This window comes from Drosophila navojoa, chromosome 2 (assembly GCF_054131105.1).
Source record: "Drosophila navojoa isolate 15081-1374.11 chromosome 2, UAZ_NAV_1.0, whole genome shotgun sequence".
Classification (NCBI taxonomy): Eukaryota; Metazoa; Arthropoda; class Insecta; order Diptera; family Drosophilidae; genus Drosophila; species Drosophila navojoa.
Genome location: NC_142890.1, coordinates 23401058 through 23428699, shown reverse-complemented (window position 1 = coordinate 23428699; position 27642 = coordinate 23401058). Strand labels below are relative to the sequence as shown.

Genomic DNA, 27642 nt, shown 5'->3' with positions numbered 1-27642 from the left:
CTCGCCACCTGTAATCACTCGTTACATGTCACACATCTCTAAGTGTGAATGTCAGAACTAAGCCTGGAAAAAATTTGTTTTGTTGAAAACATGGCGAATTTGAAACATAAAACCGTTTGAGCTATATATTTTAGGCCTAAATCATTGCGCAACTGACACTTAAATAAAATACTACAAGCCCAAATTCCACGCGGGTGCGTAAAGTAAAGTTAACTAAGAAAATTCCAGCACAGACCTTGAGTGGGCTCACAACTATACGCACACACACACAAACGCATTCACGCAAGAACCAATACACATACGCTGATAAACGGGTTGAAAACGTCACAGCGACCAGCACGACAGTTGCTGAAGTGCTTGCAGCTGCTGTTAGTTAAATTAGCACAACAAAAACAACGAGTGCGAAATTGGAACAAAGGACTCACAAAATGGTAAATGTGCCGCCACTCTTGTGCAGCACTCCGCCCCCGATCGACTTTGGTGAGGACGACGATGACTCGGGGCTACAGTCAACGCTGCAGCTGGAAGACGGCGAAGCTGACGAATACTCTGAGTATGGCTTAGTCACCGACACACACAACACATCGTTCAATACGAAAGGTAATTGCTTTTTATAGGTAATTGCTTTTTGTGCTTATTAACATAGCAATGTTCTTGCAGTGTCCGAATTGCCAGAATTGCCCATATCAGCAGAGTACATTGCTCAATCCCAACCGCCAGATCTGAGCATTGGACCTGCTAAAACAGAAAAGGCTACAGTCGAGGCTTTCAATTATCAGGTGAAAGCAGTTGACACTGAAATATCCGAAGGACATCAAATGTCACCAAAGCACATTGAAGCTCTGGCGCCTGTAGCTGAACGAAGTGAGCTAGATGTTGAAGTAGAGCAGCCACCAATGGTGGACGATGAGGAAGAGGAGGCTAACACCAATGACAATGTGCCCTCGCTCAAACTGGACAGTCTCAGCCTATACTCCAGCGGCAGTGCTACTCCACCAAGCACCTTGTCACCCGTAGCCGACGAGCAAACAACCAAAGCACCCCCAGTATGTCACCAGGTAACACTGGAAGATGTCACCGACGACAGCGACGACGAGTGTTCGCCAAAGAAACCCAAAGAACTATTTATACCTGAAGGCGCGCCCGACTTCTTTGCCATAGAGCTTATAGAGACGCCCACTCAACAAGCGTCTGCACTGAATAATCAATTTCCTGAAGCTAAGCCTGAACCCGAAATTTCTACGTGCACAACAACCGACGTAGCAGATTCCAATGAAGTGCCGCCGCAGGAGATAAACATAAAAGTCGAAGAGGCTAAGTCACAGGAGGCGCTAAGCGATGACGACGACTTTGGTGATTTTGCGGACTTCTCTCCCGCGCCGGCAGTTGTAGAAACTGAGCAAGCGGCCAATGAGGACGATGGCTTTGACGATTTTCAGGATTTTGTAACGCCCGCAACGACTACTATGCCAACTCCTGAGGACGATTCTGATGACGACTTTGGCGACTTTGCTGAGCCCACATTTGACTCCGCTCCGCCTGCAGCGGCGCCCGTTCTACCACAACCGCCGCCGCCTGCTGCTGCACACTTAAGCATCGACGAGCGAGTGAAGCCTGTGCTGGAGATTATGTTCCCTAAGGTAGAGTCCAGCTGTGCGCAACAAGCATGCAACCAAAGACCGCTGGCTGAGGCGCAAACATTACATTTTGGTGCCATCGAACAGGCACACGCTCTAAACTATCAATGGTCCAGTTCAGAGATGCGTCACTCCCTGGTGCGCTCACTGGCCATCGATTCGCGTAATATTGTGAGTAGACATATATTTAATATGTATTTTCTTTTACTAAAAGTTGTTCGATATTTCCAGCTCTTTGGCGATAAGTGGAACGCATCAATGCCACGTTTTGCAGCGAATTTAAGCTTTGATCCTCTCAAACCGCTCAAGCCACAAGCAGTGCCCGGGTCGAACTCCTCGCTGCTGTCCGTCAGCAACAGCAGCTCTACTCAGCTGCCATTTCAGGGTAAGTTCCTTGACTCGTTACACGCTGCAAAGAACTTAGTTACTGCAAATTAACCGCTACACACGATTCTCGTAACCAAAATTTCCACTGCCTCTCGCTCGCTCTTTCCTGAGACGTTTCGTTTGATCCACACGCTTTTCGCTTCCAAACCGAACAATTGGCCTGCCTTCTATTGGCTGCTCTATATTCTCGTTTACTTGATTTTCATTCGTTTCCTATATCCCACTACAAAACGTACTTGCAAATTATATTCACTTCGGTAGACCGAGGTTGTGATGCCCTTGCAGACAGACATATATGTATGTATGCTTGATGTATGCATATATGCAAACTATTGTTGAAAAAAGCTTTTAGCATTATTAATAATATTATTGCTATGCCAATGTACATGTAGTTTAAAAAACATTGTTATTTGTATTAATACGACTTTTAGGATTGTTCAAAAATTACTCTGACTTAATTTTGTTTTCTTTTATAAAAAAATCGTATTTATCTTATAACATTCGTTATATCGATCTTCTGCAAGGGTATTATATAGCAAAATACCGTTACTTTCACTTGATTCTTGTGTCCACCATTTTTGTACTCAAATTTATCCTTACGATAAATTGTATTTAGAATCACATGTACAGACTTTACAATTGGAACAACAACAACAACTAGACCAAGTAACGATGGTGGCTAATGCTGATAAAATAAATCTTGTTACCTCTAACTACTCCCACAACAACAACAACAACAACAATACTCACGATGCCTTGGATGCGCAACTGCCATTAATGGAACTGCTTAATGATAATAATGAAAATATGACAATCAACCACAACAACATCAACAACAATGACAATGTCAATGCCAATGCCAATTTTCTCACACATTTTGCCACCATCTGCAATAATAACAATCATGCAATAACAACCACCACAACAACAACAACAACAAACACTAATTTTACTGCTCACTGCGCCTTGCTGGATCTTAGTAAGTTTCGTTGGCTCCGTGCTTCGTGTTGTAGTTGTGTATACTGTTTTATATACTCTCTTTTAAGTCTATGCAACTCCAACAATTTCTCCTCAGTTCTTGTTACCTTTCGCTGCCAAAATACAACCGAAACCCAGAACCTTCCACAACTGCACTAGTTAATCCAGTATCTTAGTACTCATGTTGTCCATTTGTATCTAACCAAAAGCCCTTGCTGATGCCCCAATATTAATCTGAATTTTTACTGTGCTTCACAGGACTTGAAGCAACAGCCGCCGCCGCCACCGCAGCAACATCGCAGAGCCAGACTAAAGCGCAGCCTAGCCCGGCTGATGGGCAAATCGCAAGCAGCTCCGACGAGGCAACTGCCGTTGTGTCCGGCGCCTGTTCTGATGACGGCCCAGCAGCAGCATCAATATTTGCTGCTGCAGCAGCAACAGCACCGCTATCGCCTGCTCTATCAGCAGACGGCCATGGCAACCACTTCGACGACACTGAGCAGCTCCCTCCCCAGCAACAGCAGCAGCAGCAGCAACTTGATCTAAGAGGGGAGTCTCTTTTGCCATCACCCTCACCGTCACCGCCACCGGCACTGGCAACCGTTGTAAACAGCCAGCAATTGCATGAGATCACCAGCTGCAACAGCAGCACCAGCAGCAGCAGCATCAACAACAACAACAATAGTTTTTCGTTGCCGCTCAAAGAGACCCATATTTACACGCCCTCGAAATCGGACACCGTGGTGGCGAAGACCACAACACTAGCGCCCATTGACTTCGACTACGAGATTGCCTCGGCCGGAATTATTATAGATGAGACGGTTGTCAAGAAGGAATACCGCGATGTGGAGTATAAGCCGCCCTTTGGCCTCGATTCGCCAACGAAGCCGAGCAGCGCGGGCAAACCTGCAGCAGAGGATGACGATTTCAGTGACTTTCAGTCTGTGCCCGCCGTCAAGAACGTCGCCCAGCTGCAGCCACCGCGCAACGGAACGCCGACGTTCGGTGAGCACATGATACTCAGTCCGGCCATACTGCTGCCGCAGTCAATTCCGCTGGCCAAGCCCACCATAGAGTGGGGCGACAACGCGCAGGCCAGCATCAATGCGGATGAACTGGCGCGCATCGAGGAGCTGTTCTCGCATCAGTACAAGCCGCCCACGATAAGCGCAAGTGTTGCGCAACAGTCGCCCAAGCAGCATCAACATCAACAACAGCAACAGCAAACGAAGCAACATCAGGAGGACGATGAGTGGTCCGACTTTGTGTCGGTGCCTGTGCAGCAGCAGCAGCAGCAGCAACAGCCTCAGCAAATCAAACACAACAACAACAATGCGCAGAAAGCACGAAAAGCCGCGCCCATTGCGGCTGCTGTGCAAAAGGACGACGACTGGTCAGACTTTGTGAGCAGCACGCCGTTGCCGGCACGCGCTGCGCCCCAATTCAATTCGGGCGCGTGGCAGAGCGCCAATTTCTACAATAATCCGCTGAGCCTATATCAGCAGCAGCAGCAGCCGCATTCACACAGCAATCTGGTGCCTAAATATCAAAGCAATAATACCAGCAGCAGCAACAATAACAACAACAGCAACAATAATAATATACCACAACAGATTCACATGATGCACGACTTCTCAACGGCACCGACACCCACGGGCAATGCCGTGTCCTATCAGCATCAGCATCATCAACACCATCAGCAGCAGCTGCAGCAGCAACAGCAACAGCAGCAGCATCAACACCACCGGCAACAGTTTCATTTGAGCAATGCTAAGGTGGCGCCACGCATCTCCTTGATACCCGACCTGAGCTTCGTGGCCCCTGCATTGCCTGCCAATGCGGGCGCCTTTATGAGCTCGCTGCCCAAGCCCAGTTTCAGTGCCAAGAAATGACAAAAACTACGCAGTGCAAGGCAGCAGCGGCAGCAGCAGCAGCATAAGTCGTCCACAATGCTGTTGGCATCGCCGCCGTGTCCAGTGGCAGCCGAGGCGACCATCTTGACGTAGACAGTGCGTCAGTCAGTATTATGAATCCGTCTAGATATTTGCTAAATAAGCCTAAAAGATATTGTATTGTAAGAGCAACTGTATTCAACTAGGCTCTTGTGTTATTGTTAATGTGTGTATTGCCGTTGTTGTTGTCGTTGTTCTCATTGTTGTTAGTCGCGTATGCGTAGGCGTAGGCGTATAGTCGTAGTCAAAGCAATGCTAATCTGTTCGCGTCGAGAATGAACTGTAGTGCAATATATTTTGTAAAAATTAATTTGAATGTAAAATCTAAAACCTATTTGCAACAGTTGGCCGAAAACTTAAATAACTCAGCAACTAGTTCTAGTTAAAGGTCCACACCTATATAAATATTTTATTTGTTTAGACTGTATAGTGTTGCATAAAAATTAGTACGCGATATTACCTCTACACTTAGCTAAGGCAAACGACCTACTTTAAATGCTTTTGAATTGATTCAACTTGCTTTCCTATTAAATAAGTTGCCCAGAATATAGTCATAATACAATTTTAATATGGTGTCCATTAAATATACGTATGTATATATATTTGTGAAAGCCCAGCCTAGGGACCTTTGTATAGCCCAGTTTAGACCCATTACGCATTGGCTTAAGCTAATCTGTGAATAGAATCGAGCAGTCTGGTTGAATCACTTCCATTTTCTAATAACATTGTCCCAGCCATTCCAAAATGAGATATATCTAAAGGAAACAACAAGAAATACTTAACCCGCCTAAGCGAATATATTTGATATCCCTGTATACTTTTATAGGCGTGTTTGTAATATAACTTATCAAATTCGTTATATTATTATTTAAACAAGAAACGAAAGAAAACGCCTCCATTCCATTTGTAGTTATAGTTTGCATTGATCTCTAAGGTAAAGTGGAAGAAAGGATATGTAATTGAATTGGCTTCAGATTTTTGTGTTAATGTTTTATTTATTGATTTTCGCTTAATGTTTGTTTCTGTATTTTGTGTGTGTGTGTGTGTGTGTGAAAGTAAAACAATTATTATTATATATAAATTATTAACTAATTTCAAATCGATGCAGTAGACGTAGACCTAACTGTAAATTATGCATTTCTGTGTGAGCTTTGTTTTTATTTTGCTAATTAAATATTAAACAAATACAAATGATATAATTATTATATATGGGTTTGCGGCTAAAATTCAAATCAATGTATTATGTGCTACAAAATTATATAATACAATAGATAATTTAATGTGTAATATATGTATGCGCAGAGTATAATAAAAATATATGTTATATATATAGTAATTGAAGAAAAAAAAAAAAAAAACAATTTACGTTTATTTGAACCAAGTTTACTGCAATACAATTTTGCGTTAGACTTATGAATTAAGTTTTAGGGGACGGGGCCGCGACATATATAATTAGATTCATGTTTCTTCTAGGAGACTTGCTGCGAGACGTAATGGAGTACATGAAACCTGCTTAAGGAAGCTCATTGGGAGATGCATCTCAGTAAGACGCTCTCTCAGTAAGTAGGACTCTGCTATTGGACGCTACAGAAAGCCTCGTCAGATGTCTGTGCTTGTGTTAAGAGATGTTGATGCAATAATAATTATATATGTATGTATCTATAAATATCTAGTCAGGATTTGTTGTTTCTTCTTTTGGATTGGGAGTGGCGAGCGAGGTGCATAGGGTGTATTTAGATAGCACTATGGCAGTAAATAGTACATATTAATTAGCAATATTATATTTCTATATATATATTTATGTATATGTATTCTAGTCCTATATAAATAGTGTGTACGTTTTCATTATAAATGTGAATGCAATGTTTGTGTTATAATCATCAGCTTCAATCGCTTCAACTTCATCTAAATGTTCAACAGTTTCATAATCGATGCCTTAACATAAAGGGAAAACGCTAACAGATCCAAAAATATGTTGATGATGCTCTCTATCCTTTACGATATTTTGCACTAACAGTTTTCTTTTTGTTTTTTCAATATTTTATCATTGTTCTTTAATGAATTACTAGGCTATATATATAATTAGGTAATGACAGTTGCCGTATCATGGCTCAGAATGCCAGCCATGGATGATGCAGTAGCGATTCCTTGGAACGATCGCCGTAGTCATAAGTCAGTTCCTCGCCGATCTCAATGTCGTCCTTGGCCAGCAGCACCAGATGGGGCCGTTGCTTGATAACGACCACCTTGGTCACAAGATTACCGTTGCGCGAGTGATTGATGAGGCGGCCCAGCTTGCCGGTGTCAATGGTGGCATCGATGCAGTACTGTTGGTTCTTATGCTTAAAGTAGTACATGTAGCAGCCGGCATTCTCGTCGAGCGCATAGCGACGCTCGCGCTCGGTGGCCTCGCTGATCGAAATGAGATCACCCACATATTCGACGACAAACTCGTTACGCTTGAAGCGACGTATTGCGACAACGCCGCGCCCCTTGCCCATAAAATGGCGTACCTGCAGACCATCGCAGCGCTCCTCGAGCACAGCCTGCTCCAGATTACGCATCATTTCCTCTTTGACGGCTGTTTTGGTTTTGCGCACGCTACGTCGCACCGGAAAGAACTCAGTCATCTCACGGTTGCCGTTGGTGGCAGCCAGGGGCACGGATTTGGCTGCCATTGTTTTGGCCTTAGCTGGTTTGGTAGATGATGCCTTTGGTTTGGCTGCTGCTGCCGCTGTGACGGCAGCCGGTTTGAGCATTGCCTTGGTTTTGTTCAGATTTTCACGCTCCTCCGCGGCCTTGAGCAGAGCGTGCACATCATCCTCTTCGTCCTCATCGTCCACCAAAACTACATCCTCATTAGCGATGTGGTTGTGCTGCTGTTGCTGCTGCTGTTGGTAAGGCGCTTGTGGCTTTGGCTGATTCAGTCTTCGTCGCGACTTTGACGCACCGCTTGCGGCCAGCTGCATTTTCAATTTGCGCGGCGACTTTCGAGGCGACAGAGCCTCGCCCTTGACTAACGCCGTATCGCGAGGCATTGTCTTGATGGGCGAGGGGCACAATATGCGGTGTGGCGTAGCGGGTTTGCGTCGTCTGTTGGCCGACACCGCAGGCGATGTGCCCGTCGTCAGGCTGCAGGCGACTCCACTGTCGCAGGAACTGCTGTCATGTTGGTCCAACTCGTAGCCGCCCAGCGGCTGTTGCATCTGATGCTGTTCTTGTTCGTGCTCCAGCTCCTCCCCGTGCGCGTGCCCATTCAGCGTAACAATTTGATTGAAGCGACCGTTGAGCACGCAAGCACTCAGCACAGAAGGCGGCGATGAGAACACGGCATTGGCCAGTTCAAAGCTTTTGTTAATGCGAATGCTGGAGGCCTTGGTGGGCGTGCGATCAATGTCCAGCGTCAGCACCGGCTCCTGCAGAAATATATTCTCGGAAGTGGCAGCGCTGCTGCTGCTGCTATGTGACGAGCTGTGACTGTCACGCAGCGCCGAGCGATGCGTCTGAAAGGCAGTCGTGTTCGTAGGTGACTCGGAGCGTTGCTCTGTCTGTGTGTGTGTATCTGTTGGTATGCCTGTCTCTGTCTGTGTGTGTGCGTCTATTTGAATGTGTGTGTCAATGTCTGTGGGCGTGTAATTACAGCCCGGGTCATAGCTGTTGTCAACTTCAAGATCATCGTTTTGATATGCTGGAGAGCTGGTGCTGGTCGAGGGCGAAGCTACCGAGTGCTCATCATACAGGAGCAGCTCCTCCTCTTCATCCACTTCCAGTTCATCTAATAAAGTTATTGTCTTTTTCTCTGCTATTGTTTCCTTGCCAACAGTTGTTTCTGATAAAGCTCCATTTTTTTTCTTACTTTTTGCAGCTGCACTTGCTTTAAAAAAGTTCTCAATCGTCCGTGTCTGAGAGCGTGTTGCCAATTGAACACCTATAGGAGCAAAGACAAGGGAAGTGAAGGGGGGCTAAGTGTAAGTGTGCTGAAAATTAACCTCAAATTACTTACCAATTATTCGGCCAGTTTCCGACTTGGTTGAGTTACCGCCATTGGCCTTGCCGTTGTCTTTCCTTATATTTTCGTGTGCCTTCATGAGGCGACAGTCTTTTCGCTTGGGACTCGCAAAATATTGATCATCCAGTAGATTATTGGTTGCCGCCGCAGCCACAGCGCTGATTGGCTCGCCATTGAATGGCATGGCCAGTGCTGAATCGGAATTTGATGTCCCCACCGCTAGGGCTGGCTCTTTGACGGGCCGTGCGCGTCTGCGAACCATTATCATTTAAGGCTTAGATTCCGTTTGGCTTGCCACACAAAACGCAGGGGATGGGTGGGAATTCGTCAAGTTAATAAATTACACTAAGGCAAGTCCGTAGCAGCGCACGCACACTAAGATACAGAAACGGAAAACAGACTGCAATTTGCATAAGTAGAAACAAAACGAGACATTAAACTTTTGTACATTATTCGGTTACCGCGCTGCGCCCTCCTGCTCCCACACTCGCACTTGCATACACACACACTCACACACTAACTAACACACACACACACAAGCGCACATAAGAAGACAACACAACACAACACAGAGCGCGTACAGTTTTTGCCCCTCGACAAAAATATCGTTCTGCTGTGGGTTACTGCTGTTGCTTGTGTCGCACGAAGCGAAGAGGAAGACAGCGAAAGAATGATATGAAGCAGCCTGCTCGTTGCGCCAGTGAGGCTGAGCTAGAGGCAGAGGCCTACCTATTTAGATAGATGAAAACTTATTATAGCCGTCATACGCAGTAGCGCATGTTTTTCGTTTTACACTGTTCGTTTGTGCACATTGCTATCTATTATGCCGCCTTCTCGTATTATTTTTAGTCAGTCATATGCACTTTTCCTTTTCCGCAAACTTTTTTTGTGTGTGGTTCTTTTATTCCGTTTTGCAGTAGAGTTGTTGATGTCTTATCGATATATAGGGGCATCGATATCTGCATAGATCAGGAGAGAAGTTGACAACAGAATGATTGTTATTATATTTTCTCCACTTTTAAGCCCTTTATGTTGAACCAGTTATTGTTAGGCGATTAAATGTTCCTAATTAGAATAAAGAATTATTGAAAAAATGGAAATTAACGAACTCAATCATTACATATATTAAGTTTGCGTTTTCCAGCACTTAGCGAAAGTCGCGCGCAAACTATCGGTAGATGGAGTCAACGCTTGTGCTTGTTTACATACTATTTATCGATAGTAAGATTCCGAAGTGCCATTAGCATCTCAAACGCCAAGCGAAATTCGCGAGGCGCGCGTGAAAATTATATTTTTAAGGAAAATAACTACTAATATAGTACCAACGCTTATAAATGCGAGTGCAAAGAGCAGCAAGAGTGGCACACTGCAGTTATTAATTGAATTCATATAATAACGAGCAGTATAATAACGGCTATATTTGTCTGCTTGCAATAAAATTGGGCGCCTTTATTGGCAAGTGTCTGTGCTTCTCCTCTCAGACTGTGGCTTCTGCAGTGTTCCTTCGCGCGCGTTTATAAAGTTTTGCCCACGAGTATAATAACAAATTTAACGAGCTCTGCAACAAATAAGCAAATATGCCGATTTGCAAACGCGACGGTTTCGATCTCAATCAAACAGAGGGCAAAAATGAAACATTCCACGACAACGACTTGGTCTTCTGCTGCTATATTACCAAACGCATATTCCGTGATTATGAGTAAGTTTCGAACGCCTTGGCTCTAATTTGTATTTGCCTTTTATCAAAAGCTGTATGCTGCAGCAGGATAGCAATGACAAAGCAAACCACACGCTAAAGTATACAACAAAGCGTAGCTGATGAACGCATGCTTCGGCCAAGCGATACATGCAAAGGCAGAGAGATTTCGCTGTGTCGAAAAGGTGGTTGGGAGGGCGCGCAGTGGAAAGCGCGCGAATTACATACCCAGCTGCTATGAGCAGCGTTGCCACCTTTCACACTTTTCATTTCAAACACAAACTGAAAGTAGCTTACTGTTATATGCTTATGTACATATATTAGTATTGTTTTAGGCTAGTTTTATTCCATGGATGTAGCTTACTGTTCTACATTCATTTTATTGTTGTTATATTAACTAAAGTGTTGATATAGCAATTCAAAGAATATTTCACACTGAAAAAGATAGGTACATAATAGAAGTGCCGATTGAGCTGTAAAATAATCAAATTTTATATGAATGTTTTTAAGGTTAACTTAGAGCCTGTTACATTCGCTTATCAATGTCCGAAATGTCTAATTAATCAGGATTTATTTGCATAGGTTTTATGTATTGGAAAATGATAATCCTTTATAACATTAAAAAGTTCACAATATATGATTACTTATAGAAAAAATTAGTTTGAAAATTAGCATTTAATAAATATACATATTAAGGCGATATAATTGTAAAATATACAATATAAATGAAGCGATTTCAATAGGCCATTAAAAACCCTTTTATTTGAAAATAAAATCGAGGACTGAACATAAATATATTATACATTTAACATTTACAGAAACTATTTTCGACATGTTATGGCCATTAACTCGACGGTGTGGCAGTGCGAAGCTACTGGTAAGGATGGACTCACCTACGAGGAGGCGGTCAAGAGCGAGCGGGTGGCACGCAAGAAGATGGAACAGTTTAAACAGAGCTTGCGTGCTCCGGTACTGCTGGTCATCGAGCATGCTCGTCAGTCGGCCGTAAAGACGCTCAATATAATGGTGTCCAAGTTTCTGCGCAAACGCTTCTTTCTCAATGAAGAGGTGACCGTTACGACCAGGAAAAATGCAGTTTTCAAAGTGGTGGGCATTAAGGCAGGCGAGCATGTGCCGGAGCCGGGCAATGGTATATATGAGGACACCGAGCAGCTGGAATATCGTTTGCGTGCACCGAATGGGGAAGAGATTAGCGCACCTTTCGATCAACTGCGACGTCAGCGCGCCGAATTCAATCAGGAGAACTTGGCCATGTTCATCAAAAACAACGTAGTACGTGTGGATGGAATACTGCGTCCCAAACCCGAGACCTACAAACAATATGTGACCGACGCTAATGCGCACTTTTCCAAAATATTTATCGGCAAAATGCCGCGCTATTCGCCGGCAAAAATCAAACGACCCGAGGCTAAGGATACCAAAAAACAATCAACGTTGAACAAATACATAGTTAAGGGAGAGGAGTCGCCAGCCAAGAGCAAAGTGGACGCCGAGGTCCGAGCCAAATTGCTGGCCGAGGAAATGGAACGGGTGCGGCTCGAGAAGATAGCCAAATGTGCGGAGATGGAGCGAAAGAAGGCGGAGAAAAAGGCTGAGCTGATGTTGCGCGTGGACCAAGAATGCCACGAACTAACGGCTAAGACAGACGACCTGGAACGCAACGATCAGTTGGTGTTGCCCACATATCATCCAATTGTCACATTCTTACCAGATCATCTTTTGGGTGATGCATTTATGTTACGCGAATTTATGCACACCTATAGCGGACTGCTCTCCGGCGTAGAGGTTTTCCGCCAAAATCTGAGCTTCTACGAGATGTCGCGCGCGTTTAGCGCCCGTGAAGTGGCTGGTCCACTCTCTGATATACTGCTCGTGCTTCTGGGCACAATCTTTGATCTGCAAAAGGAGGAGGAGGAGGAGTGCCCGGTTAGGTACTCGGTGGGACGGAAACCCTTCACGCGCGAGCCCTACATCAGCATGTCGAATGCCTCGCACACGCAGCACTACTGTAAGCGACACTTCTCCTTCAATCTGAACGAGCTGCCAATGGACGCGCTCACCCTGAGCGAGGTTCTGCGCCTGCATCTGTTGGCCTCCGGGGCGTTCGTGCAGGAGAGGCCCGAAAAGTGGCGGATTATGTACCGCAATGGGTATTCCTCAATCGAGGATCCAGGTCTCCACTTACGCTTGAAACACACTCACATTCTGCGTGCCCTTAGAACGCAATCGATTGTTCAGCTCGACTTTGTGGATATTATGCGTGTGATCAACTGCTTGATGGCGCAGATCTTGACCTATTCCGGCACCATCAATGTCATCGAGGAGCGTATGGAGCGCACGGCGAAGGCAAAGAGTGATCTGCGCGCCCTCGTCATTACGGAGAACAAGCGTCTGGCCGCCGTCGAGATGGCCAAACGCAAGCTAACCAATGAGCACAATCAGCAGTGCCTCTCGGACGACATCAAGCAGGACGCGGAGAAGAAACAGGCGCTGGCCGAACAGCTGAATCGACGCATAGCCGACTTGACAGCGCAGTCGGATCGGGAGCAGCGCAAGCATGAGTATCAGGTGCTCAAACTCCACTCGGAGCTGTTTAACTTCTTGATATATCTAGGCACGGATCGGTGCTACCGCAAGTACTATGTTCTGGAGTCCATGCCTGGCATTTTCATAGAGCATATGCCCGATACCATGATGGACACGTGCTTGGCCCAGCCGCCGGTGAATAAGTCGCCCGCAGAGCTGCGCAAACAGGCGCAGCTGCCAAAGGTGCGTAAGGATTTGCGCATCTATTTGGTGAAGCTCTATAGCGACGATGATAAGAAGAAACGCAAATCCAATACCAAGCAGTCCCTGGAGAACAAAGAGAACCAGGAGAATCGGCTCAATGGCCACGGCCCGGGCCCATCGGCGGAGAGCATGGAAATCGGTGGCGGGGAAGACGAGGAGCAGGCGCCGCCCACTCAATTCGAGCTGCTCATGTGCAGTGGCGATATCTCCAACTGCATTGTTCACAGCGAGCAGCATCCGCAGCGAAAGGTCTGGTCGTATATATATCAGCCCGAAGAGATCGATGCATTGCTCAGATCCCTGAATCCACTTGGCTGGCGAGAGTCTGAGCTGCTCGATGAGCTCACCCAGATGCGTTCGCTAATCGAACAGCATGTGAAAAACTGTCCGCTGGACCTGCTCACTCTGGACACTGAGAAGAAGCGGAACAAGTTCATGAGCGCGATGCACTCGGAGACGCAGCGAAAATACAGCCAGGCTAACTTTGGACTTCCTGAGGGCACAGAGCTCAACGAGGTGTTGCGTCTGCATCTCGTAGATTGCATTCTGCAGTTGGAGACCGACATCTACACCGGCGACCTGGGCAAACTGAAGGTCAAGGATATGGAGCGATGGCGACAGCAATTGCTGGACGATAACTTCGATGCCCAGACTAAGCTCCAGTGGGGGCCTGGACAGATCTCCAGCGAGGCGGGAGAGGTGGACTCGGACAATGAATCGCACGAGGATTACTATGATCATGATGATGATATTAAGGATGCCCATAGTCAATATACAAAGAAGAGATATGGCAAGTTCACCGATCCGGGACAATGCATTCTCGATGGCGAGGACACATCCTCCGCAGAGTCCCAGGCCCAGCAAACCCAGGTGCGAAATCTGGCCAGTGCCCTGCTGCAAGTGGAACAGGCAATCGGGCGTCGTTTCCTAAAGGAGCCATTTGGCGTCACCAAGAAACGCCAAGACGCCAAGCTGGAGCACCAGAAGTTCATCAGCGAGCTCAATTTGTACCAGTGGGAAATATCTCTGATGGAGAGCACTAGCTATTCGCAGATATTCTTACATCTGAGCATTCTGCACGATTCCATACTATGGAACCATTCCACGAGCAAGTCGCTGTGCAAGGTGTGCCGGCGCCGAACCGACCCGGAGAAGATGCTGCTCTGCGACCAATGCAACGGCGGCACTCACATGTTCTGCATGAAGCCAAAGATGCGCACAGTGCCGGAGGGCAACTGGTATTGCCACACCTGTGTCAAGAATCTGGGCCTGACGAATGCCACAGATGACAAGCAGCAGGAGCAAAATAAGCGCGTGCCTAGAAAGAAGCGCAAGTTCATTGTGGACGAGGTGGATGAGGATGTCGATGAAGGCGTTGCCGATAATGATGAGGACGAGGGCAACGAGGACGATGAAGAAGAAAACATTGAAGAAAATGAGCTCAGTGACGATCCGGAAAGCGTGGCTTCTTCAACATCCGCCAAGGCTAAAGCCAAAGTGGCTGTGCGCTCCAGCGGACGTCGCAGCAGCCGGCGACTTAAATCCAAAGAAATCGAAGATGCGGTCGCGGAGGATGAAGACGAGCAGGCCGAAAATGATTCGTCTGTGGAGGCAGATGAGAATGACACAGAGGAAGAAAACGATGAGGAACAAACGTATGTAGCATAGATAGCATTGTGGGCGTATTGAGAATCTATTTAATTAACCCATCTTTCTACCCACAGCGAGGAGGAGGCGGTTTGCCAGATCTGTTTCTACGACGGCTGCGAAGTGTGCTGCTCCCGCTGCTCCGAGTGGTATCACCTGGAATGTGTCAAGCTAAAGCGTCAGCCCCGCACGGACTTCGTCTGCAAAAAGTGCAAGGGCAACGAAACATCGCGTACTCGACGTCGTCCCAGTCATGGTATTGTCTCCACTACTCCTTGCATACCAATAGAGTGTATATCTATTAACATATCTCTCATTCACAGCTGATGGCGATGCCGATGATGGGGAGGATCATGAGGAGCCGCAAGCCAAACGTTCTCGTTCCTCACGTAACTCGCTCCGGATTTCGCTAGACAAGTCTTCAAACAACAATAATAATAACAACAACACCAGTACCAACAACAACAATCGTCGTTCGGGCCGACGCGCCAATGACAATCTGCCACTAAACAGCGCCGCCTTATACGATCTGCTGGAGCAGACAATGAAGCACCAGGCGGCGTGGCCTTTCCTGCGACCAGTGCTGCCCTCCGAAGTACCAGACTACCATAAGATAATTAAGACGCCCATGGATCTGGCCAAGATCAAGTCCAAGCTAAATATGGGTGAATATCAATTGAACGAGGAATTGCTTAACGATATTCAGCTGGTGTTCAAAAACTGCGATCTTTATAATGTTGAGGGCAATGAGATTTACGAGTGAGTAGCCGTCCGCGCATTAAATTATATATGATATTAACATCTTCATTTTCTGTTTAGTGCTGGCTGCAAATTGGAGCGTTTTGTTATGACCCGCTGCAAGGATCTCTTACTGCCGTTCAGACCCAGTGACATGAACGCCGACGGCATATGTTGAGCTGATTGCTAAGATCTTGAGGGATCTAACGTGTACATTAATTCATTAGATGTAGGCTACAGAATTGGATAAAGCGAGCGTACATTATTATTAGACAGTATTTTCTAGCTTACCGTTAATCAGTTTAAGACTTAAAGCATAATCAGCCGCCTGATAAAGAACACACAGGCTATTCGGCCTCCGTTAGTGTATTTTATGTTTCTTATTTACGTGAATTGCCTCTGCATTTCAGCATGATCGTTCGAATCGAAAAATATCTAAAATAGCATTTAATTACTTTTTAGAACTTATTATTAATATTACGCATAAATTATTGTAGACAAACACACAAAGTTCACAGATTTTAGCATTCAATAAAATGAAAGCCGAAAACTTGCAAACTTCTTATCCTCAGCCGGTTACCATAGGTTTTAAGTGAATAGTCTCATCCAGACACATACATACATTTGTTTATTCATGAATATTCGTTTGATGCGTGTCCAGTTCTTGGATTATCATCTATTATAAAACATTTAGATACATGATCCTTTCATATTTCTCAGATCGGTTGGCATTCATAGAAAATTTCTTTTTCGCGTTTGATCACACATTATTATATTAAGTATATTTTGTTTGTTTAAGACATTCATGTTTTACTTTCAATCACATTTAACATTCAAATTTCACTTGCTAGTTTTGATGAAAAAAAAAAAAACTTGTATTTGCTATTTTGTAAATTTTATTTTTGTTTTTTGCTTATATCTAATGAATACATGAAAAATTATACTCAGAATGTTGTCAAAGTTTCATTACTTTTTTTTGTTGTTGTTGCATTTGTTTTGTTTCAGAGATCAACAAATTAAAAGTATTCCATTGATAATTTTGTTTTTCTTTAATTAAAATAAAATAAAATAAAATTGAAATTAAAATAGTTTTTGAAAAGCTGCAAACCTTTTCCAAACAAGTATTAAAAATAATAGAATAGAAAATTTTCTATAAACTTCACATTAACTTGATACAACCAAAGTGCAACAGTTTTTGAAATGAAATAATGAGTAGGATTCCTTTCTTATCAGAAGTATCGGTGCATGGCTAATTCTATGCCAAGTAATGTACACTCTAAATTATTAAATAACACAATCGTAGCCATAGTGGGCGATTTGGTTCAGCCCAATGATCAAAGTTCAACTTTCTACGTGTAGAGCTTAATATATATACTAGTCCATTGTATTTGAAGAGTTTGTAGCAATCCATTGATTTGCGATAAACGCTCCATTCTCTCTCTTTTTCGGCTTACCAGCTGTAAATAGTCTAGGGAAACCTCTGGGAAAAAGCTTCCTGGATGTGTTTAAATATTCGTCTGGTTCGAAGAGGAATTGGAGGAGGTGGTCGTCTCCGGGTAGCATGCGCCAGTCATGAGACCATTCCTCTTCTTGTTTCTGGTTGCGGCAGCCGGTGGACTATTGTTGTTAGCCTCGTTTGGTTCCAGACCGAATTGAAGCGAGTTTGAGGTGCTCGGAGCTTGAGACAGTTGTGCTTCCATTGATGTGTTGGATGTGTCGTCGCTGCTGCTGTTGGTGTTGTTGTCCTCGCCCATAGTCTCATGACTGATCTCCATCTCGTTATCGTTGCCATTATCATTATCAATTTCATCATCGTCATCATCATCATCATCTAGCCATTCTGTATCATAGGCCAAGGCATTATCATTCTCCTGTCTGCCACGGCGCGGACGTCGCACCTTGCGCCTCCGCTTGATGGCAGCGAATCGCAGCCGCATCAGCTTACGCTTCCGCTCCAGCTGCTCGAAATTGGCCTGCAGGGAGCCAACTGTGGAGAGAAATAGAAATTTATTTTGGTGGTGGCTATTTGGACAAGTCATGCAAGAGAAGTGTACACATAAATCGGAGGCTTGACTCCGCTTGGGCTAATAATGGCTCGACACTTGCCAATAATTGGGGGTATCGCCGCGTGCGCGTGGGCGTGGCCCGGCCACCATTGTTAGCCGGCGAGCATAGAGTCAGCTGTCGAAATTCTGACAGTTGGCAAACAAATATGCCAGCCCAGGTGTCAACGCCTCATTGTTTGCCCACAAAGCTATTGTCCTGTCTGCAGCGATTGAGCTGCCGCTGGCCAAACAGTTCAGTTGCGTTCACAATGCCGCTGGCAGCAGAGTTAATGATGTTTATCCTAGTTATCCTAGTGGCAACAGCAACTCCAACTATCGGCCAGCACAATGGCAACTTGGATATCTATGCGAAAGTCTTTGAGCCCGTGCTCAGCCAGCTGGACGGCACCCTGGAGCTGCACTTGAGAGGCCCGCGCGATGCGGACCAGGACCTTGTGCAGTTCCTACTGAGACAGCAGAAGAGTGCAATGAGAGTGCATGTGGGACAGGATGTGGACGTATACCAACACTCAGAGGATGCACTGTATCACTTCTATATCTTTAACCATGTACACCAAATGCAGCAGTACCTCAGGCTGTTCATCAACCCGGGCGGTTTCTATATCCTGGCAATCGAAGGCTTTACAGGGCAGGAGCAAAAGAATTTGCAGCAACTCATGGAGGAAATCTGGCGGCGACATGGTCACAGTCGAGTCTACTATGTGCCGCTGGCAGGCCAAGCAGTTCTCCTCTACAATCCGTTTCTGCAGAGTGTGGTTCCTGCTGAGGATGAGCATAGCTTTGAGCGCATCTACTCGAATCTCTACGGCTATCCATTGCGCGCCTACATCTTCGATTCGGTGTATTCCGCCCTGTTCGGAGATGGCGATACCGAACAGGTCCAACGTGTCACAGGGCCAGATGCCATTGCGGCGGACACAGTTGCCAAACACCTGAACTTTACGCTGAACTATGCGTGGCCAGATGACGAGTTCTTCGGGTGAGTATATAGGAGAAGTAGCCTTCATAGACACGCATATTAATATGCATCCGTCCAGTGGACGGCTGCCCAATGGTTCGTATACTGGCGGCGTGGGTCGCGCCCATCGCCGTGAGCTGGACGTCATCTTTGCCGGTTTCTTCATCAAGGATTATCTGACGACGCAGATCCAGTTCACCGCCGCCGTCTACATGGATGATCTGTGCCTCTTCGTGCAGAAGGCCCAGCGCATTCCATAGTCCATAGTGCCCCTCTTTGCCGTACGTGTGGATGTCTGGCTCTGCTTTTTCGTCGTCGGCTTCGCTTGCACCTTCGTCTGGTGCTGTTTGCGGGCCTTGAATCTGAGCCTGGGCATCGAACGCCTGTCCGATCAGAAGGACAATTCCCCAAATGAACGCTACATTTCCATTGCCTGGCGCATCTTCATTGACACCTGGGTCGTGTGGGTGCGCGTAAATGTGGGCAAATTTCCGCCGTACTATTCAGAGCGTATTTTCCTGGCTTCCCTGTGCCTGGTGAGCGTGATTTTCGGAGCACTGCTCGAGTCCAGTCTGGCTACGGCGTATATACGACCGCTCTACTATCGGGATCCCAATACGCTGGCCGAGTTGGACGAGCTAAATTTGCCCATTTACATAAAGCATCCGGCGTTCAGGGATGATCTGTTCTATGGCCACGATTCGCAGGTCTATCAGCGGCTAAACAAGAGGATGAAGCTGGTGGGCGAAGGCGAGGATCGCTTGATCAACATGGCCTCAAAGATCGGCGGATTCGCCGGCGTGACACGCGCCGCCAGCCTCGAGCTAACCGACAGACGCTACATAATGACCCACAAGGTGCACAAGATACCCGAATGCCCCAAGACCTATCACATTGGCTACGTGCTGCCGAAGCCGTCGCCCTACATTCAGGGCATCAATAAGGTGCTGCTGCAGATTCTGGCTGGGGGACTGTTGGAGCACTGGATAAGCGACATGAAGGAGCGTGCCAAATGGAATATACACCAATATCCGGAGTACCTGGCCGAGCTGGGCGCGGCAAATTGGAAGGTATTGACCCTGACGGACGTACAACTGGCTTTCTATGCCCTGTCAATTGGCTGCGTGCTCGCTGTATTCGTTTGGGGTTTCGAGCTGCTCTATAAATAAAGAATCTTGCTTGGATTTACTTACTCATTTGAAGCTCCGGCGGCTTGCGGGGGCTGCGGCTGGTGGCCTGGGATATCGACTCCCGACGCAGGCGCTCCCGAGAAGCCGCCTCTGCCGATGTGGTGGGTAGCTCGTCATCGCCGAACAATCGATGCGTCTCCTCCAGCCATTCACTGATGCGAGCTTGGGTGGCCACCTGTCGCTGCTCGCCCAGCAGCCGAGCTAGCAGCTGCTCCACATTTCGATGCTGACCCCCGGTGCCTTTCACCGCCAGCTGCAGCAGGGCTCGCCGCTTTTTTGCTATCAAGTAGAAAATGCGATTCGGATGAGTCTGCCAGCTGAGCTCGCTGACATTGGGCGTGTCGCCATCGCTCTCGTCCGACTGGGTGCTGCTCCCACTGTGTTCCGTTGACGTGGGCGAGGAGCTGTCGCTGGCGGTGGTGGTCAGCTGGCCCATGGCGTTCGTATTGTTGCTATTGTTGGTCCAGGTCTCCAGTTCACGTTGCACCAACGTATCGAAAAAGGCCAACATCACCTGATCCTCCTCCATATTACGCATGCTAAAGTCTTGGGACACATGATCTGTGGCATTTCGATGGAGCGGGCGAGTGCAATGGGGCGTGTCCGATGGTTCCGTCAATGCGCCCTCCCAGCCCTGCTGAGCAAATGGACTCCAAAACTAAACGAGCAGGAAAAGCTTGAATTATTCGTATATAAGACTTGACTAATCCTTCTCTCACCTTGATAATCTTTTCCACGCCCGACGAGGCCAGCAAGCAGCGCTGGCGATTGTAGCGCACCTGATTCACTATTGATCGATGACCGGTCAAGATAACCGGTGATGTGTCAATCCACTGATTCTTTTTCTCCACTGGATGCCAAAAGGGGGATCAATTCAATACCTATGCTCTATAATATCCATCCAATACTCACAGTTAATTCCGTCCAATCGCCACATGAACATGTTGAAATTATCTGAACCGGAGACCACCAGCTCGTCGTGGGGGCCCGCAAAGGTGCAGCTCTTCATGGTGCAGGAGTTGAAGTACTCATCGTGGTAAAACGAACACAACGGGTCGGATGAGCTTGGATTGTATAATATGGGCGGCAAGCGACGATGCAGAGTGAGCAGCAGACTTCCATTGCAATTGAAGCGCACGCTCATGCAGCTTGGAGATTCTGTGATGTAGTTATACTGACGAAAAGGCCTTCAGAAGTAGAGGAATAGCATTATATATGTACAACGAAATCTAGAGTCAAGGCCAGAGCCAGAGACAGCCAAGTCAACTCACTGTGTATTGTTGCGCATGTCCCAGAGCTGTGCGCCTCGTCTGGCATTCGCGGTGGCCAAATAGTTGCCATTCAACGGATGAAACTCCACCGCATTGAACGGCGTGCGGAAATTGGCAACGATAAATGGTTCTGTTTTGCCCACACGCATGTCGTAGACGAGGATCTCGCCGTGCTCCGTGGCCACGCTGAAGAGATTGTTGGTGGTGCGGTCCACGCTGAGGCCATAGACGGGCCCGTCATGCGAAAAGTAATTAAGATTCTTGCCGCTGCACAGCGACGGCCACAAGAGTGGGTTAAAGAGTGAGTTGGATGGGATATCAAAGCCACTTACGTGCACAGGTCGTGTTGTATGACCAGGTCATCGTTGCCGCCCGAGAACACGTATCTGGTGAGCGTGTCGAAGCCCAGGCAAAATATGTTGCTGGCGTGCTCTCCGTACATGGCGGCTGGGGAGTCCTCGGTTACATTGCCTAGCGCCTGGTCAACATTCCAAAGCAGCACGCGCTTATCGTCACCGCCTGCACGAAAGTGAGTACTCAATTTAGCACTGCCTAGGCGACAATGCAACAGGTAGGTACTCACCCGAGGCCAGGTATTCACCGCCCGGGCTAAACTCGAGCGCATTGACGCAGCCAAAGTGCGCCATCAGGTTGCGTTGGTATAGATTCTCGGCAGCATGCAGTCGCTGCCTGAAGATGCCTGCCTCCAGATTGCTACGCGGATGATCTAGCTCGCGGTACCGCAGCGCATGATCCAAATTCAGGCTGGCAGCCGGGCCCTGTCGCAGGTAGCTCATGCTGCAATTGTTAATCACTTTTCTTTACTCTCGTTAATCTCGTTTAGGTACTGCTCCACTGATCCACTCCCTCCAATCCCCGCTGCACTTTACCAATGCACCTCAACACCCTGTCGTTCTGGTATCAACTGCGTTCGGCCTTAAATTCGCTTAAATTCGTTGCAACAGAGTTGTATACATTTTGTGGACGCCGACGTCGCTGCTGACGTCGCCGTCGCTTTTAGATTTTCTGCGTTGGCGTTGAAAGTTTTTCAGCAAAAATATGCTAACTCAAATGGGAAATTATTTGCGAACAGCAACTGTAAATGTTATTCAAATCGTTGAGTTTATTCTGTTCCTTTTAATTTGTGCCTTCCAGGAATTTTCTTCGCTTTTTCCCTTTACATCAAATGACGTTTCGATTGACTTTTTCAATGCTCAACTCCCGCAACGATTTTCTCACGACGACGACGACGACGACTGAGACTCTCGACTGGTTTAATCATCGGAATATGCTTTAATCAAAATGAAAACAGAAAGCATACGAGAGGCCTCGAAACAGCTGTTCGCCGAGCTCAATGTAAATTAGAGATGAGCGCGTGCCAGGCACACGCACGAAGCGCGACTGTTATCAAATTTCAAATTGGGCAAATTTCCCTGCAATCGTGAAGTTTGATTTCCCGTCTAATATGCGTTGAATCACTAACCAGAGAGCAAAATTCAATTTCTCAGAGCACAGAGACGCTTTACTGGCTTAAAAGTAAAAATTTTGTTGAAAGCATTAGCTATGCAAGTTATGTATGCTTATAAATACTAAAACAAAATACACTAAATACATACATAAATATGTACATGTGTATGTATGTATGTATATTACTGTAATGTCAATCAAATTAATTGAGAATACCAATATTCATTCAGCCACTCAGACCAGAGTTGTTTTAAAATTTTAAAATATAAATCGTGGTTGCTATGATTTTTTAACTATTTTAAAATTATATATTTGATGAAAGTCCCACAGTTTCTTTTCGAATATAATATAAATTATAAGTAATTATATGTTTATGTTTTTCGAATGAAATTCCCTGTATTAAGAGACAGAAAAACAAACATTAAATGGAAAACCTCGAAAACAAAGAACTAATTGGTATGAAGTTAGACAAATATATAAAAAAAACCTACATACATATATACATATTACAAACTCCCTCGACCCCTAAAGCTTTGCCGCTCGAAATTGATATAGAGAATACGCAGCATATATGCACTTACCTGCGAAATCTGCGGGAACGCCTTAAGCATACCGTACAGCAGCACACTGACCTAATCCAGACGTCAGTGAGTTTAGTCAAGGAGATGAGTGATGTGGCCACAACGTTGGGATTGACGCAGTCAGAGCCCGAGCAGCCGCCTACTAAAATCAAACGCCTAATTATGGAGTTCGAGAACATGAACACAGCAGACAACAACTCAATCGAGGCGATCGAGCTGCGTGATCTGCTTGCAGACTTTCGTCGTCTGCACGAGAGCCAATTGCTGCGCGACAGCCTGATGTGCTACAAGCGCGCCAAGGAGTCGTTCGAGAAGGTTGAGTCCATGTTGGACCAGATGGCCCAAAGTTGCCCCGACGGGAGCCAGGCGTCGTCGGAGAGCAGTCAAGCGGGAGGGAGTAGCAATTGCCGCAGTCTTCGGGAGAAGATACAGGCGTTCAACAAGGCCTCGGTGATTGGCCAGGATCTGCTTCAGAATTTTACCCACTGTTTCAGCAACGACAGCAGCGTGGAAGTTGAGTCTGCGGAGGAAGTCAAAGTGACATCGAATTCCAACTGGAATTCCGGTTACGAAGGTGACGTCGACAGTGAAATGGATCCAATAACCGATGAACTGGATGACAAACTCGAGTGATGCATTTAAAGTTATTGTCTAAATTTGTAATTGCATATGCGTACATCATATATCAAAAACTTAGTTCTGTATTACGTGGTAAATGTTTCAAATCTGCCAATCAAAGTGACAAGGCTCCCGTAAAAATAAAAGTGTTTCTACATCTATAAATAGGTAATCTTATTTACAATAAAATCATCTAAATGAGGATATCAGCAATCCGATTCGGCGGCCTGAAAGAACCGCGTATAGTTGATGGCGAAGAATATGGAGATGGCGCCAATGGCCGAGCCCAGCTGGGTGATGGCGCCCACCCAAACCAACGACTGGCCGCCCTGGCCACGCATCACTGTTGTAATGCCCAGTTTGGTGTAGCTGACCACTCCGATTAGCAGCGTCCAGGCGGTCACCTGCAAGCACAAGATAGAGCGGATATCAATCGAAAGATTTGATTAAATTTACGTGCTGCAGGCATACCACCAATACTGTGCCAATGGTCTCGTCGTAGAGCGGTGGGTATGGACTCAGCACCGCCGTGGTAAATACATAGCTGGTGAGCAGCGCAGCCAGCGCGGAGAGCACATAGATGATGCGCAGGGATGTCACATATAGGAACATGGCCAGAAAACAGGCAACCGGGTTGGCTATAGCGCTCAGCGTTTCAGAGAGATGATATGCGCGCGTTCCATACGGCGCACTCGAATAGGATTTGATGCTAGGGAATATCCCGTTGCTGAACAGAGAAATTGCGCCTATGAGCAAGAGCAAGCCAACGTACTGGCAAGAGCTAAGCTTCTGTACCTGTGGCTGATTGTCGTCCTGCCCGTACTCATATTTGTTGCCCTTGCCAACCGTGACCTGGGCATATTCGCGCCGCGCCAGGGGCAGATGATTGAGCAGTGTATAGCCAATATAGCTGAGCACCATCAAGGCAAATAATATCAAGAAGAATATCTTGGTGTCAAACAAGGGCGGTTCGGTGACTTTCTGATAGATGGGCTCGCCCGTCTCCGTCTCGTTGACCAGCATGCAGCTGCCGCTGTCGCCGATGCCCTGCACCAGAGCCGTAACGCTGGGCAGCAGGCCGCTGAGGCCCTCGCCAATGAAATAGGTGATTATGTACTGCTCCTTGAAGCGTCCCATGTAGGGCATGAAGAGCACCGAGCTGGTGCACGCGTTGAGTGCCGTAAAGATGGTCAGTATAAAGAGAGCGACGCTGTGATCACTGCCCGCCAGATTCGCCGTGCGGTTGTAGAAAAAGGCGGTGAAGAGGCAGGACAGTGTGCCGATCATGAGGACGGCATGAATGGTCCAGCCATCATTGAGTTTCCACGGCGAGAACTTCTGGTACACAGTGTAGAGCAGCGGTCCCAGATTGCCTATCTGCACCATGACGCTCAGATAGGACGGCAGACTCCAGCCCTCGGGTGCCTCGTTGACCAGCAGCGGTAGCTGTATAAAGGTGCCATTGACGCCCAGCCAGGTGCCGATGCCGAAGCATATGGCCAGCAGATCGACAATCAAATTGCGATTCTTGAAGACGCCGCCGCTTTTATGCTCCATCTTCTTGCTAATGAAGCGCCAGTCGAAGAAAGCACTCAACTCACTGGGCTCGTCTGTGGCGCATCTGTGAATGGTGTGTAAATTATTCAGATAAGACGCGGTTACAACATAGTATCTCTATGGGGCCAGTGGGTCTCTGGGCTGCGATTTGATAAATTACAAAATGCATGGAATGCAAAGGGTATCTACAGATAGGCCAAGGGTCTTAACGCCTTAACGACTATGGTTTATTCGTAATTATTATTATAAATTACATAGCTGCTCAAAGGATTCAAATAACTCATATAGGAGACATCAATTAGTGCCGCTACATATATTATTTACATATATAACATATTTCAGATTAAGCGTATTTAAACTTCGTTGCAGCTACCATTGACACTTTTCCATGCTTGCTAAGCTTGGAGATAGTGAAAACTTATGGCTTTGTGGTAGAAATTTATACACTTGTGAATATATGTACATATCTATGTATATACTTTTTATAAGACTGACGCGACGTTTTTATATTGGTGTACTTGAATATAAAGCAGGTAAAACTAAAACAGATTGTTGACCTCTGGTGAAATATTATAAACTTATTTCGTAATAGGTATGGCATTTCTGCAAACATACAAGCATACATACATTGGTATACATATGTACATATGCATATACAATTAAAATTATAATCGATATTGACTAAATGTGAATGAATGTTCATACATATTTATGCATGTATGTATGTATATCGATCGTTTTAATTATTATATACCTGGCCTAGATTGTTGATCCCTGTTAAAATAGCATCTTAATATTAATAAAATATATTTCTATATATATTATTTTTAATATCGACTAATGCCCATACATTGCTCTATTTAATTAGTGATAAATCGATTTTATAACAAGTTCATTCGAAAGCCGACAGAATCGTATCAGCTCTAATCAGTGATATAAGGAACGTGAGCGTCTCCAGCTTTTAAACTGAAGTGGATGAGTTCCTACTTGGGAAATTCACGTATTTCAAATTCGCTGATAAGAACTGATTTGTTTTATGGATGCAACGTCACGCTGGGTATAAACAAAACTTAGATGAGATGACTGTGAGAAAGGCAATTTATCTCCCTATATACAAATGTATACATACATATACATTTTTAAACAGAGCTCAGCCTTGCACACACATGCATGTGTACATGTATAAATATATATGTACATATCTATATATGCATGTGTATCGCTTAAAACTGGTTTTCATTACACTAAATATATTAAAAAGCAGAAACACAATACTCTTACCTGCCAAAATCGTGGCTATCCGCTCCGGCGTGGTTTGGCGTCGAGAGCACCGCGTATACTGCTCCGGAATGGGCGACATTGTTAGTTCCAGTCATGGCGTTGGGTTAAAAATACGCAAGAAATATAGCTGGCTTTACTAATTAATTTACGATCAATATGCTGATGTTGAGATTAGATTACACCACGGTGTATGCTACATCTGATCCATTAGATTGGGCACTGGCACAGCTGTAACAGAGTAGTATACATAGTAGATTCGTCAGTATCAGAGAAAAATTAGAAAGCTTTAATTGCCAGCCAATTCGGAGCGTGGTTTAATTGGCGCGCGCTCAAATACATTCGCGTTTCTGTATAACTGTATAAGTGACTGATTGGCAGCCGGCGGCGTTCCTCTCCCGCATCCAATTTCTATTGGATATATTGTTGTTGCTATTATTATTTTGCCGACTCCTTGGAATTTCTGTGATTGTTCTGTTTGGAATCGGAGACGCTGCAGTGCATTCGAAGTTGTACCGTTATGCAACTCGTCGTGCGGCAAATAAATTATGAAACTAACCAATAACACGGATAATCGCTGCTTCAGCAGGGTGCGTGTGGTCTAATAGAGCTCCGCCGGCCATTAGAATTTACATTTTACTGTGCCCACCATAAATAAAGAATTTGAAATCTGACTATAGTGACAAAAAAAAAAAAGAAAACAGCTGATCAAAACTAACCGTCGTTGAAGCAGCAAGAATGTAGCGCATTGTGCATGGCTGTGGTGCGACACTCAAATGAATGAGAACCGATGTGACGTCA

The 27642-nt window shown here is 45.9% G+C and overlaps 7 protein-coding genes across 12 annotated transcripts; 4 read left to right on the top strand and 3 right to left on the bottom strand.

Moving 5' to 3' along the window:
- Positions 1–5: 5 nt before the first annotated feature.
- Positions 6–5677, top strand: Afti (aftiphilin). 2 transcript variants are annotated; one of them, XM_030384773.2, is made up of 5 exons: positions 6–600; positions 661–1808; positions 1869–2022; positions 2641–3003; positions 3261–5677. In XM_030384773.2, exons 1-5 carry the CDS (start codon positions 429–431, stop codon positions 4892–4894), a joined length of 3471 nt encoding a protein of 1156 aa, XP_030240633.1. In that variant the 5' UTR covers positions 6–428; the 3' UTR covers positions 4895–5677. The 2 variants fall into 2 exon arrangements, with proteins under 2 accessions (XP_030240633.1, XP_017967796.1); XM_018112307.3 differs by lacking the exon at positions 2641–3003 and having other exon boundaries at positions 8–600.
- A 633-nt stretch (positions 5678–6310) lies between these two features.
- On the bottom strand, positions 6311–9911 carry Set8 (SET domain containing 8). Of its 4 annotated transcripts, none has more exons than XM_018112311.3 (3): positions 9693–9911; positions 8958–9363; positions 6311–8882 (listed from the first exon to the last, which is right to left on the bottom strand). In XM_018112311.3, exons 2-3 carry the CDS (start codon positions 9229–9231, stop codon positions 7066–7068), a joined length of 2091 nt encoding a protein of 696 aa, XP_017967800.1. In that variant the 5' UTR covers positions 9232–9363; positions 9693–9911; the 3' UTR covers positions 6311–7065. The 4 variants fall into 4 exon arrangements, with proteins under 4 accessions (XP_017967800.1, XP_017967802.1, XP_089112308.1 ...); XM_018112313.3 differs by having other exon boundaries at positions 8958–9338; XM_089256182.1 differs by lacking the exon at positions 9693–9911 and adding an exon at positions 9412–9613 and having other exon boundaries at positions 8958–9338.
- A 269-nt stretch (positions 9912–10180) lies between these two features.
- Acf (ATP-dependent chromatin assembly factor large subunit) lies at positions 10181–16405 on the top strand. Its single transcript, XM_018112306.3, has 5 exons — positions 10181–10662; positions 11478–15125; positions 15195–15373; positions 15441–15876; positions 15937–16405. Exons 1-5 carry the CDS (start codon positions 10541–10543, stop codon positions 16031–16033), a joined length of 4482 nt encoding a protein of 1493 aa, XP_017967795.1. The 5' UTR covers positions 10181–10540; the 3' UTR covers positions 16034–16405.
- Positions 16406–17296: 891 nt separating this feature from the next.
- Positions 17297–23522, bottom strand: LOC108660310 (DDB1- and CUL4-associated factor 5). Its single transcript, XM_030384776.2, has 8 exons — positions 23389–23522; positions 21924–22690; positions 21673–21859; positions 21341–21607; positions 20982–21256; positions 20789–20919; positions 20073–20727; positions 17297–17842 (listed from the first exon to the last, which is right to left on the bottom strand). The coding sequence occupies exons 2-8, from the start codon at positions 22135–22137 to the stop codon at positions 17361–17363; spliced, it is 2211 nt and encodes a 736-aa protein (XP_030240636.1). The 5' UTR covers positions 22138–22690; positions 23389–23522; the 3' UTR covers positions 17297–17360.
- Positions 17842–20355, top strand: Ir100a (Ionotropic receptor 100a). Its single transcript, XM_018113661.3, has 2 exons — positions 17842–18900; positions 18959–20355. The coding sequence occupies exons 1-2, from the start codon at positions 18068–18070 to the stop codon at positions 19137–19139; spliced, it is 1014 nt and encodes a 337-aa protein (XP_017969150.3). The 5' UTR covers positions 17842–18067; the 3' UTR covers positions 19140–20355.
- Positions 23062–24171, top strand: LOC108660383 (uncharacterized). Its single transcript, XM_018113759.3, has 2 exons — positions 23062–23263; positions 23339–24171. The coding sequence occupies exons 1-2, from the start codon at positions 23233–23235 to the stop codon at positions 24019–24021; spliced, it is 714 nt and encodes a 237-aa protein (XP_017969248.1). The 5' UTR covers positions 23062–23232; the 3' UTR covers positions 24022–24171.
- Rift (Riboflavin transporter) lies at positions 24026–27576 on the bottom strand. 2 transcript variants are annotated; one of them, XM_089256186.1, is made up of 4 exons: positions 27401–27576; positions 26845–27334; positions 24478–25627; positions 24026–24410 (listed from the first exon to the last, which is right to left on the bottom strand). In XM_089256186.1, exons 2-4 carry the CDS (start codon positions 26937–26939, stop codon positions 24213–24215), a joined length of 1443 nt encoding a protein of 480 aa, XP_089112312.1. In that variant the 5' UTR covers positions 26940–27334; positions 27401–27576; the 3' UTR covers positions 24026–24212. The 2 variants fall into 2 exon arrangements, with proteins under 2 accessions (XP_089112312.1, XP_089112311.1); XM_089256185.1 differs by having other exon boundaries at positions 26845–27072.
- Positions 27577–27642: the final 66 nt, after the last annotated feature.

Excerpts from the sequence above, each read along its gene's own strand:
- Afti (XM_030384773.2), top strand. The coding sequence starts at position 429 with ATGGTAAATGTGCCGCCACTCTTGTGCAGCACTCCGCCCCCGATCGAC. Across the intron at positions 1,809-1,868 it reads CCATCGATTCGCGTAATATT|CTCTTTGGCGATAAGTGGAA; the intron begins GTGAGTAGACAT and ends CGATATTTCCAG. Across the intron at positions 3,004-3,260 it reads CTGCGCCTTGCTGGATCTTA|GACTTGAAGCAACAGCCGCC; the intron begins GTAAGTTTCGTT and ends TGTGCTTCACAG.
- Set8 (XM_018112311.3), bottom strand. The coding sequence starts at position 9,231 with ATGATAATGGTTCGCAGACGCGCACGGCCCGTCAAAGAGCCAGCCCTA. Across the intron at positions 8,883-8,957 it reads GGAAACTGGCCGAATAATTG|GTGTTCAATTGGCAACACGC; the intron begins GTAAGTAATTTG and ends TTGCTCCTATAG.
- Acf (XM_018112306.3), top strand. The coding sequence starts at position 10,541 with ATGCCGATTTGCAAACGCGACGGTTTCGATCTCAATCAAACAGAGGGC. Across the intron at positions 15,374-15,440 it reads TCGACGTCGTCCCAGTCATG|CTGATGGCGATGCCGATGAT; the intron begins GTATTGTCTCCA and ends TCTCATTCACAG. Across the intron at positions 15,877-15,936 it reads GAGGGCAATGAGATTTACGA|TGCTGGCTGCAAATTGGAGC; the intron begins GTGAGTAGCCGT and ends TTTTCTGTTTAG.
- Ir100a (XM_018113661.3), top strand. The coding sequence starts at position 18,068 with ATGCCAGCCCAGGTGTCAACGCCTCATTGTTTGCCCACAAAGCTATTG. Across the intron at positions 18,901-18,958 it reads CCAGATGACGAGTTCTTCGG|TGGACGGCTGCCCAATGGTT; the intron begins GTGAGTATATAG and ends GCATCCGTCCAG.
- LOC108660310 (XM_030384776.2), bottom strand. The coding sequence starts at position 22,137 with ATGAGCTACCTGCGACAGGGCCCGGCTGCCAGCCTGAATTTGGATCAT. Across the intron at positions 20,728-20,788 it reads GCGTGGAAAAGATTATCAAG|TTTTGGAGTCCATTTGCTCA; the intron begins GTGAGAGAAGGA and ends CTGCTCGTTTAG. Across the intron at positions 17,843-20,072 it reads GCCGCCGGAGCTTCAAATGA|TTGGCTCCCTGCAGGCCAAT; the intron begins GTAAGTAAATCC and ends TTCTCTCCACAG.
- LOC108660383 (XM_018113759.3), top strand. The coding sequence starts at position 23,233 with ATGGAAAACCTCGAAAACAAAGAACTAATTG. Across the intron at positions 23,264-23,338 it reads CGAAAACAAAGAACTAATTG|CTTTGCCGCTCGAAATTGAT; the intron begins GTATGAAGTTAG and ends CGACCCCTAAAG.
- Rift (XM_089256186.1), bottom strand. The coding sequence starts at position 26,939 with ATGACTGGAACTAACAATGTCGCCCATTCCGGAGCAGTATACGCGGTG. Across the intron at positions 25,628-26,844 it reads GATAGCCACGATTTTGGCAG|ATGCGCCACAGACGAGCCCA; the intron begins GTAAGAGTATTG and ends CACCATTCACAG. Across the intron at positions 24,411-24,477 it reads CCATTGGCACAGTATTGGTG|GTGACCGCCTGGACGCTGCT; the intron begins GTATGCCTGCAG and ends TTGTGCTTGCAG.